The sequence below is a fragment of the Dasypus novemcinctus genome, chromosome 26, assembly GCF_030445035.2.
Source record: "Dasypus novemcinctus isolate mDasNov1 chromosome 26, mDasNov1.1.hap2, whole genome shotgun sequence".
Classification (NCBI taxonomy): Eukaryota; Metazoa; Chordata; class Mammalia; order Cingulata; family Dasypodidae; genus Dasypus; species Dasypus novemcinctus.
Genome location: NC_080698.1, coordinates 9,254,024 through 9,266,072, shown reverse-complemented (window position 1 = coordinate 9,266,072; position 12,049 = coordinate 9,254,024). Strand labels below are relative to the sequence as shown.

Genomic DNA, 12,049 nt, shown 5'->3' with positions numbered 1-12,049 from the left:
ACACCCCTTTTATAGATCCCCTGGACCTTTTCTAACTGGGAAACCTGAGCTGGGAAGGTTGTCTCTAGGAAGACACTCCTACCAAAATTAGCTTTTCAAGTAAGTGAAAGACAGTGAGAGACAGAGAGACAGAGAAAGACAGAGAGAGACAGAGAAAAAGGAGTATTAAAAATATACAGAGAGAGGTGGATGTGGCTCAAACAGTTGAGTGCCTGCTTCCCACATGAGAGGTCCCAGGTTTGGTTCCCGGTGCCTCCTAAAAACAAAAATAAAAATAAAAACAGAACACAACAAGCAAACAAACAAAAAAGGGGAGCCAGTGTGGCTCAGTGGTTGAGCACCAGCTTCCCACTTATGAGGTCCAGAGTTCAATCCCTGGCCCTGGTACCTAAAAAAATATATACACACACACACAGAGGCAGGGAGTGGATGTAGTTCAAGCAGTTGAGCTCCTACTTACCATGTACAAGATCCCAGGTTCATTCCCTGGTACCTCCTCAAAAATAATATATATATATGTGTGTGTGTGTGTGTGTATACATGTGTATGTATGTATATGCACAAACACGCACACACACATACACAGAGGCAATAAAAAACAAATAGAAGATATTAACATTCCTGGAGGAGGAACAGGACAAGCTTTAGTAAAGAGTCAACCAAGGGGAAGCGATGTGGCTCAAGTGATAGAGCCTACCATATGGGAGGACCTGGGTTCGATCCCTGGGGCCTCCTGGTGAAAAGGAAGAAGAGAAAGCATGCCTGCACGGCAAGCCAGTGCCTGCACAAGTGCCTGTGTGAGTGCCCATGTGGTAAGCCAGTGCCCCATGCAAGTGAGTCATGCAGCAAGATGATGACACATGAAAAGAGAGACAAAGGGAGAGTCAAGGTAAAGTACAGCAGAAACCAGGAACTGAGGTGGCGCAATTGACAGGGAACCTCTCTCCCCATTAGAGGTCTCCAGGATCAAATTCTGGTGAATCCTAGAGGAAAGAAAATGAGAAGAGAAGACAACACAGACAGCAAAAACAGCAGAGTAGGAGGAAGGGAAGGGGGAAAATAAATAAATAAATCTTTGGGGAAAAAAAGCCAACCAAGAAGAAAACCATAGGCTAAAGAGAGAAACTGAGCACAGGATAAACACATCAAAAAATCAGATGCTGGCGGCGGACTTGGCCCAGTGGTTAGGGCGTCCATCTACTACGTGGGCGGTCTGCTGTTCAAACCCTGGGCCTCCTTGACCCATGTGCAGCTGGCCCATACACAGTGCTGATGTGCACGAGGAGTGCCGTGCCACGCAGGGGTGTCCCCCACATAAGGGAGCCCCACACGCAAGGAGTGTGCCTCCTAAGGAGAGCTTCCCAGCACAAAAGAAAGTGCAGCCTGCCTAAGAATGGCGCCACCCACACGGAGAGCTGACACAACAAGATGACGCAACAAAAAGAAATACAGATGCTGCTGACAACAACAGAAGGGGACAAAAAAGAAGACGAGGCAAATAGACACAGAGAACAGACAACCAGGGTGGGGGGGGGGGGAAGGGGACAGAAATAAATAAATAGAGAAATACATAAATAAATCTTTTCTAAAAAATCAGATGCCAAGACACCAGCAAAAAATTAAAGATAATAAATTCACTGAGATGGCTAAAGAGATTAAGGATATTAGGAAGACACTAGATGAGGATATTGAAAACTTGCAAAGAAAAGTAACAGATCTTATGGGAATAAAGGACAGAATGAATGAGATTGAAAATACATTAGAGGAATATAATAACAGATTTGAATTTGTTGAGGAGAGAATAAGTGAGTTAGAGGACAGAGCATCTGAATTTGAAAAGACAGGAGAACAAAGAGAAAAGAATGGAAAAAATGGAACAGGGTTTCAGGGAATTGAATGGCAACATAAAATGCACAAACATACATATTATAGGTGTTCGAGAATGAGAATAGAATGGAAAAGGGGCAGAAAAAATATTTGAGGAAATAATGACCAAAAATCTCCCAACCCTAATGAAAGACATAAACATCAATATCAAAGAAGGACAATGTACCCCAAACAGAATAAATCTGAATAGACCTTTTGCTGAGACACCTACTGTTCAGAATGTCAAACTGCAGAGATAAAGAGAGGATTCTGAAAGCAGCAAGAGAAAAGCAATGCATCACATACAAGAGAACCTCAGTAAGACTAAGTACTGAATTCTCATCAGAAATCATGGATGCAAGAAGGCAATGGTATGATATATTAAAAATCCTGAAAGAGGAAAGTGGATATGGCTCAAATGATAAAGCCTCTGCCTACCATATGGGAGGACCCAGGTTCAAACCCCGGGACCTCCTGGTGAAAAAGAAGAAAAGCATGCTTGTGCAGTGAGCTGAGTGCCTGTGTGAGTGCCCATGTGGTGAGCCAAGTGTTCACATGAGTGTCCATGTGATGAGCTAGTGCCCGCATGGTGAGCCAGTGCCCACACAAGTGAATCATGCAGCAAGATGATGATGCAACAAAAGAGAGACAAAGGGGAGTGTCAAACTGAAGCACAGCAGAGACCAGGTACTGAGGTGGCACAACTGACAGGGAAACTGTCTCCACATCAGAGGTCCCCAGAATTGAATCCTGGTGAATCCTAGAGGAGAAAGATGAGAAGAGAAGACAAAAAGAGAAATAGATACAGAAGATCACACAGTGAATGGACACAGGCAGTAACCACAGCAGGGTGGGGGAGGAGAAGGGGAAAACTTTAAAAATAAAATAAGTCTTTAATAAAAGAAAAAAGTACTGAAAGAGAAAAACTGCCAGCGAAGAATTCTTTACCTGGCAAAACTGTCCTTCAAAATGGAGGGTTAGTTTAAAGTCTTCACAGATAAACAAAACCTAAGAGAGTATGTCACCGAGAAATTGAATTTACAATAGATACTAAATGGAATGCTGCAGCCTGACAGGAAAAGATAGGAGAGAGAGGCCTGGAGAAGGGTGTAGAAATGAAGATTGTTAGTAAAGGTAAAATGACAGGTAAGATAGGTCAATGGAAAGCCAAAAGACAGAATGGATGAGGTAAGTAATGCCTTTACACTAATAACGTTGAATGTGCTTTTTGTTTGTTTAGGTACTGGGGTTGGGGATTGAACCTGGGATCTTGTATGTGAGAAAACAGTGCTAAATCACAGAGCCATATCAGCTCTTAATGTTGAATGTTAATGGATTGAACTCCTGCGTCAAAAGACATGAACTGGCTGAGTGGATTCTTTTTTTTTTTTTTTTAATTGACTTTGTAATAATATTACATTAAAAATATATATATGAGGTCCCATTCAACCCCACCCCCTCACCCCACCTCTCCCCCCCCCCCCCCCCCCAGCAACACTTGTTCCCATCATCATGACACATCCATTGCATTTGGTAAGTACATCTTTGGGCACCTCTGCACCTCATGGTCAATGGTCCACATCATGGCCCATACTCTCCCCCATTCCATCCAGTGGGCCCTGTGAGGATTTACAATGTCCGGTGATTGCCCCTGAAGCACCATCCAGGGCAGCTCCATGTCCCAAAGACGCCTCCACCTCTCATCTCTTCCTGCCTTTCCCCATACCCATCAGCCACCATGTCCACTTTTCCCAATCCAATGCCACCTCTTCTACATGGATATTGGATTGGTTGTGTCCATTGCACCTCTATGTCACGAGGAGGCTCAGATTCCACATGGATGCTGGATGCAATCCTCCCACTTTCAGTTGTAATCACTCTAGGCTCCATGGTGTGGTGGTTGTCCTTCTTCAACTCCATCTTAGCTGAGTGTGGTAAGTCCAATAAATCAGATTGTAGGTGCTGGAGTCTGTTGAGGCTCAGGACCTGGCTATCACATTGTCAGTCCAGAGATTCAAATCCCCTAAATATATCTTAAACCCCAACACTAACTGCACCTCCAGCACATTAGCATGAAAGTCTTATGAAGAGAGATCCCATCTGAGTCCAGATTCATCACACATAAACACCATTTCCAAAGAGGGGCCATCTGACCTGGTAGTTAACCCCATCAGCCATGACCATAACTCCCATGGGTCTCTTTAGCCCTCAAAGGAACCGATATCTGGGGGTTGTATCTGCTTTATCTGTCTCTCAGACTCTGCTCAGTTGTGCATAAGGGCAATCCTTCTGCCAGCCTCCAGACTCTTTTTTAGAGACTCGTAGCCATATAAACTCATTTCTCCTTTCCATTTCCCCCTTACATTAGGTCAAACAGCATTTTAAAGTCATGTTATTTGAGTGGATTCTTAAAAAATCAGCCATCTATATGCTGTCTACAAGAGACCTACCTTACATGCAAGGACATAAACAGGCTGAAAGTAAAAGGTTGGAGAAAGATATTGCACACAAATAGTAATCAAAAAAGAGCTGGAATAGCTACACTAATATCAGACTTTAAACTAAAAACTGCTATAAGAAATGAAGAAGGACATTATATTTAGAAAAGGAGGAATTCACCAAGAAGAAATATCATAAATATTTATGTATCTAGACAGGCTGTGCCAAAATACATGAGGCACACACTGACAAAACTGAAGGGTTCCCTCCACAGTCTGGCTTTTTGCATCCTTTTTTTTTAAAGATTTATTTTATCTATTTATTTCTCTCCCCTCCCCCCCCCACCCTGGTTGTCTGTTCTCTGTGTCTATATGCTGAGTCTTCTTTGTCCACTTCTGTTGTTGTCAGTGGCACGGGAATCTGTGCTTCCTTTTGTTGCGTCATCTTGCTGCATCAGCTCTCCGTGTGTGTGGCGCCATTCCTGGGCAGGCTGCACTTTCTTTCGCACTGGGCGGCTCTCCTTATGGGGTGCACTCCTTGCGCATGGGGCTCCCCTACATGGGGGCACCCCTGTGTGGCAGGGCACTCCTTGCACGCATCAGCACCATGCATGGGCCAGCTCCACACGGGTCAAGGAGGCCCAGGGTTTGAACCGCGGACTTCCCATGTGGTAGACGCCCTAACCACTGGGCAAAGTCTGCTTCCCTTTTGCATCCTTTTCAATGCTCTCTGGGGTCACTCATCAGACTGCCCCTGGCAGCCAAAATGGTGAAGCATATTGAGAGCAGGGAAGATTTTCAGGCAGCCTTGAACAATGCTGGTGATAAACTTGTAGTAGCTGATTTCTCAGCCACATGGTGTGGGCCTTGTAAAATGATCAAGCCTTTCTTTCATTACCTCTCTGAAGAGTATAGCACAGTGGTGTTCCTTGAAGTAGATGTGAATGAGTGCAGGATGTTGCTGCAGACTGTGAAGTCAAATGCAAGCCAACATTTCAGTTTTATAAAAAGGGACAAAAGGTGTGAATTTTCTGGCACTAATAAGGAAAAGCTTGAAGCCACCATTAATGAATTAAGCTAATCATGTTTTTTGACCATATAACCAGCTGTCAGCTGTTGAAAACTTAACTCGTAATTTTTTTATTTACAAAAAAGATCACGTATGAAGACTATATATCCAACTGCCATCTGGTTATAAATGACAATAAAATATTAATTCTATCCTTTAAAAAAAATGAAGGGAGCAATAGATGTCTCTATAATAGTTGGAGACCTCACTATACCACTCTCATTTTTGGATAGAACTTCTAGGCAGAGGATCAATAAGGAAACAGGACATTTGAATAATATGATAAATGAACTAGACCTAACAGACATATATAGGACACTGCACCACCAAAAGAGCAGGATATACATTATTTTCAAGTGTTCATGGATCTCTCTCCAAGATAGACAATATGTTGGATCACAAAACAAATCTCAATAAATTTTAAAAGATTGAAATCATACAAAGTACTATCTCTGATCATAATGGAATAAAGCTGGAAATCAATTACAGGTGCAGAAAGGGAAAACCCACAAATAAATGGAGGTAAAACAACACACTCAAATAATCAATGGGACAAAGAAGAAATTGCAAGAGAAGTCAGTAAATATCTCAAGATGAATGAAGCAAGAACACAAAATATCAAACCTATGGGATGCAGCAAAGGCAGTGCTGAAAGGGAAATTTATAGCCCTTAACCCTTAAATTAAAAAAGAAGAAAGAGGGAAGCAGATGTAGCTCGAGTGATTGAGCTCCCGACTATCACATGGGAGTCCCTGGTTTGGTTCCCAGTGCCTCCTAAAGAAGACAGCGAGCTTGTGCGGCAGGCAGATGCAGCAAGCTGATGCAGCAAGATGACACAACAAGAGACACAAGAAGAAAAACATAATGAGAGACACAACAAAGCAGGGAATGGAGGTGACTCAAGCAATTAGGCACCTCCCTCCTACATCAGAGGTCCTGGTATCAGTTCCTGGTACTGCCTAACAAAACAAGGAAGACAGACAGACAGACACACAGGTGCAAACAATGAGGGGTGTGAAGAAATAAATAAATTAATCTAAAAAAAAAAAAAGAAAGAAAGAAAAGCACAAAGAAGAAAGAGTCAGAATCAAAGACCTAACTAACACCTCTGGGAACTAGGGGGAAAAAACAACAGCAAACTAATCCCAAGCGAGCAGAAGGAAAGAAATAACAAAGGTTAGAGCAGAAATAAATGAAATTGAGAACAACAACAACAACAAAAACAAAAGAATCAACAAAACCAAAAGCTGTTCTTAGAGAAGATCAACAAAATTGAAAAATACCTAGCAAGACTGACAAAGAAAAGAAGAAAAAAGATACAAATAAATAGAATCAGAAATGAGAGGGGCAACTTTATTACTGACCCCACAGAAATAAAAGGGATCTAAGAGGATACTATAACAACTGTATGCCAAAAAACTAGACAAAATGGATATGTGAACAATCTACTCTGATCCTAGAATAAAAATCCTCAGCAAACCATTCACAAAAGATTGAAACATTCGTCAAAAACCTCCCCAAAAAGAAAAGCCCAGAAACAGATGAGGTCACAAGTAAATTCTATCAATCATTCAAAGAATACCAATCTTGCTCAAACTCTTCCAAAATATAGAACAGTAGGGAATGCTACCAAACTCATTCTATGAAGCCAACATCACCCTAATAGCAAAGCCAGATAAAGATATCATGAAAAAGGAAAAGTATAGACCAATTTCTCTAATTAATATAGATGCAAAAATTCTCAACAGAATAGTTTCTAATCATCAACAACAGCACATTAAAAGCATTATACATCATGATCAAATGGATTTTATCCCAGGTATGCAAGGTTGTTTCAACAAAAGAAATTTTTTTTTATTTTTTTATTCATTTTTTAAAAAGACTACATTCAAAAAATATGAGGTCCCATTCAACCCCACCGCCCCCACCCCACCACTCCCCCCACAACAACACTCTCTCCCATCATCATGACATATCCATTGCATTTGGTAAGTACATCTCTGGGCATCGCTGCACCTCATGTCAATGGTCCACATCATAGCCCATACTCTCCCATGTTCCATCCAGTGGGCCCTGGGAGGATCTACAATGTCTGGTAATTGTCCCTGAAGCACCCAGGACAACTCCAAGTCCCGAAAACGCCTCCACATCTCATCTCTTCCTCCCATTCCCCGCACCGCAGCCACCATGGCCACTAACAAAAGAAAATTAATCAGTGTAATGCACCACATTACCAAATCAAGAATAAAATCACATGATCATCTCAAATGACACAGAAAAGGCATTTGACAAAATCTGACATCCTTTCTAGATAAAAACACTCTGAAAGACAGGAATAGAAGGAAACATTCTCAACATGATAAAGTGCATATGTGAAAAACCTACAGCAAACATTGTACTCAATGGTGAAAGATTGAAAGCTTTCCCACTGAGATTGGGAAAAAAAAAAAAAAGATGACCATTATCACCATGGTTATTCAGTATTGTAGTAAAAGTTGTAGGTAGAGCAATTAGGTAAGAAAAAGAAATATTTAATAAAAAGCATCCAAATAGGAAAGGAAGAAGTAAAACTTTCTTTATTCACTGATGACATGATCCTATACCTAGAAAACTCAGAAAAATCCATAACAAAGCTCCTAGAGCTAATAAACGAGTTCATCAAAGTGGTGGGATACAAGATTCATACACAAAAATCAATAGTGGTTCTCTACACTACTAAGGAGCAATATGAGGAGGAAGTCAGAGAAAAAACCTATTTATGGGAAGTGGATTTGGCCCATTGGATAGAGTGTCTGCCTATCACATGGGAGGCCCAAGGTTCAAACCCAGGGCCACCTGACCTGTGTAATGAGCTGGCTCACGCACCGTGCTGATGCGCACAAGGAGTGCCGTGCCATGCAGGGGTGTCCCCCGTGTAGGGGAGCCCCTCGTGCAAGGAGTGTGCCTGTAAGGAGAGCTACCCAGAGTGAAAAAGTGCAGCCTGCCCAGGAATGGCACCACACACACAGAGAGCTGATGCAGCAAGATGATGCAACAAAAGGAGACACAGATTCTGGGTGCCATTGATAAGAATACAAGTGGACACAGAAGAACACACAATGAATGGACACAGAGAGCAGACAACTCGGGGGGGCGGGGTGTATGGGAAGGCAAGAGAAATAAATAAAAAATAAATCTTTAAAAAAAAAGAAAAAACCTATTTACAATAGCAACTAAAAGAATTGAATATGTAGGAATAACCATAACCAAGGACATAAAGGACTTGTATTCAGAAAACCACAAAAAATTACTAAATGAAATCAAAGAAGACTTAAATAAATGGAAGGACATTCCATGTTCATGGACTGGAAGTCCAAATATCATTAAGATGTCAATTCTACCCAAACTAATTGACAGATTCAATGCAATCCCAATAAAAATCCCAACAGCCTTTTTTGAAGAATTAGAAAGGCCAATTCAATTATCAGATTTACTTGGAAGGGTAAGGAATCCCAAATAGTCAGAAATATCTTTAAAAAGAACGAAATTGGAGGATTCTACTTCCTAACTTAAGCATATTGGCTACAGTGGAAAATGGCATGGTACTGACATAAAGATAAACATGTTGATCAATGGAATTGAACTGAGAGTTCAGAAATAGATCCTCAAATTTATGGTCAAGTTATTTTTGGCAAAGCTGACAGGCTCACCCAGCTGGGCCAGAACAGTCTATTTAACAAATGGTACTGGAAAAATTGGGTATTCATAAAAAAAGAAAGGGAACCCCTATATCACACCTTATACAAAAATTAACTCCAAATGGATAAAAGACCTAAATATAAGTGCTACAATCATAAAACTCCTAGAGAAAATGTAGGGAAACAGTTTCAAGCTCTTGTAGTAGGCAGTGGTTTCTTAAACCTTACACCCAAAGCATGAGCAAAAAAAGAAAAAAATAGATAAATGGGATCCCCTCAAATTTAAAGACTTTTGTTCTCCAAACCCTTTGTCAAGAAAGCAGGGGAGCCCATGTGGCCCAAGCAGTTGAGTTCCCACTTCCCACATGGGAGGTCCCAGTTTCAATTCCTGGTACTTCCTGAAAAAACAAAAATAAACAATGAACGAAAAGACCAACTCAGGGAAGCCAATGTGGCTCAGTGGTTGATCACTGGCTTCCCACATACAGGTTCTGGGTTCAGTCCCCAGCCCCCGGTACCTAAGGAAAAATCAAAACGAAAAAGGAAGCTTACTCAATGGGAGAACATATTTGGAAACCACATATCCAATAAGAGTTTGAAATCCATGTTCTATAAAGAGATCATACAACTCAACAGTAATAAGAAAAGCAACCCAATTTAAAACTGGACAAAAGACTTGAATAGACATTTGTCTGAAGAGGAAATACACTTGGCCAAAAAGCACATGAAAAAATGTTCAACATCACTAGCTTTAGGGAAATGCAGGTCAAAAATACAATGATGGGAAGCAGATTTTGCCCAACAGGTAGGGTGTCCACCTACCACATTGGAGGTCCAAGGTTCAAACCCAGGGCCTCCTGACCCATGTGATGAGCTGGCCCACACACAGTGCTGATGCGCACAAGGAGTGCCGTGCCATGCAGGGCATTCCCTGTGTAGGTGAACCCCAAGCACAAGAAGTGCGCCCTGTAAGGAGAGTCGCCCAGCGAGAGAAAAGCGCAGCCTGTCCAGGAATGGTGCGGCACACATGGAGAGCTTACATAGCAAGATGACGCAACAAAACAAGACACACATTCCGGGTGCCGCTGACAAGAATACAAGCGAACAAAGAAGAACACGTAGCGAATGGACACAAAGAGCAGACAACTAGGGGGCGGTGCAGGGAAGAGGAGAGAAATTAATTTTTTTTTAAATTAATCTTTAGAAAAAATACAATGAGATATCATTTCACACCTTATTGAATGACCATTATTTTTAAAAAAGAACAACAACAACAAAAATCCAGAAAACTCCAAGTGTTGGAGAGGACGTGGAGAAATAGGAACACTTCTTCACTGGATTATAGAGTGGTGCAGCCACTATGGAAGACGGTTTGGCTTTTCCTCAAGAAACTAGATATAGAACTGCTGTATGATCCAGAAATCCTGTTGCTAGGATTATGTTCAGAGAAACTGAAAGCAAGGACGCAGACTGACATTTGCACACTGATGTCCACAGCAGCGTTATTCACAATTGCTAAAATATGGAAACAGCCCAAGTGTCCATTAACTGATGAGTAGATATGCATGTTTGTTTGTAAGTTCACAATTTTTACTATACAGTTGTTTATGTATATTCACGTATGCACGATATACTTCAAGAAAGTTTTTTAAAATAAAAAAGCTCATGAGTAACCACGAAAATTCTAATTAAAACAAAAATAAGATACAATTTGCACTTGTTATACTAGCAAAAATCAGAAGGCTGGGTAATGCCCCGAGCTGGTGCTGACGTGGAGACCTCTGTACTCTATAATCTCATGATCTTTAATGAGCTCATTAACGTGGTTGGCTGTGGTGTGAGGAGAATGGGAATGAATGAATGAACGAATGAATGACTGAATGATGGCCCCTTCCCACAGAGATCCACCACAGCAGAATAGAAACTCTATTTTTATAAGATACCAAAGAGTATAACCATATCTATAATAAGAGCACTAAAGATTAACACTGATTCATTGCCAAACATGTACCCTGCACGCCATCACAATCTTTACCACACCTGATGGCCTGTGTCCCTCAAGCCCCACCATGAGGAAGGCGTTGCTATTAGTGAGATCTAGAGGGATGATGGGACTTGCCCAAGGCCACAGAGCTAGGATCTAGCAGGGCTGAGGCTTGAATCTAGCTGACCAGTCTCCAGACACTTTTTTAGCACCACCCTCCATGCCTATGCCTAATCCTGCTCTGACCAGACCCTACTTCATGCCAGCTCCACTGCTCCACCCTCCACCCTGTCTGCCCCAAGGGAGTCCCCAGCAGCTCACCTCCCAACCCCCAGATCCCACGATTCCTATTGTCATCCACATCCTTAGCCCTCTTCTTCTCTGCCCACTTCCACTTTATGATTTTCCTTCTCCAGTGAAACTGAAATGTGTCTGGTCTAAATACAGAGAATAACTGTTTAGCAGGACTATGGTTGTGATTACCAGTGTGGTAGTTTTTCTCTTCATTTCCCCAAATCTGATTTCTCTAAATATATATTTCTCTTGCAGAAAAACTCCTGAACTTTACCAGGAAGAACTGTAGAACCTGCTGAATCTCCACATGGCCAAATGAAACACGATGACTGCCTCTTCAAGTACATCCACCATAGGAGAGAATAGAATACTGCTGCTGTAGGAAACCAGTGGTTAGGATCAAACTCATTAATTTACTTCATCAGTAAATGATTCTCAACAGAAAACATGGCTAGTAAACTTTTCTCTTGGTCAGTAAGAATCTTTTAAAAATATCAGATATTATATGTTCTCTTACCAAAACTACATGACTCATGTCATGGGCTCCCTCTGTTCTTATAGAGAGTGTGAGAAAAATGACCACAAAAAATAAGGGAATAGGTGCCTTAACAGCAGCAATATTTACAAGCTGAGGGCTTTGGTCATCAATGAACTAAATATGTGTTGTGTGAGTGTCATGACTTTCAACATATCAGTACCTGGTTTGAGAACTTTCAACCAT

The 12,049-nt window shown here is 41.5% G+C and overlaps 1 protein-coding gene across 2 annotated transcripts in view; it reads left to right on the top strand.

Moving 5' to 3' along the window:
• Positions 1–11,774, top strand: part of SPINK8 (serine peptidase inhibitor Kazal type 8 (putative)) — a 56,558-nt gene extending 44,784 nt beyond the window's left edge. For both annotated transcript variants that reach the window (XM_058288456.1, XM_058288457.1), the window contains one exon: positions 11,584–11,774. In XM_058288456.1, coding sequence (XP_058144439.1) covers positions 11,584–11,595 — 12 coding nt within the window. In that variant the 3' untranslated portion in view covers positions 11,596–11,774. The remainder of the gene's footprint in view (positions 1–11,583) is intronic.
• Positions 11,775–12,049: the final 275 nt, after the last annotated feature.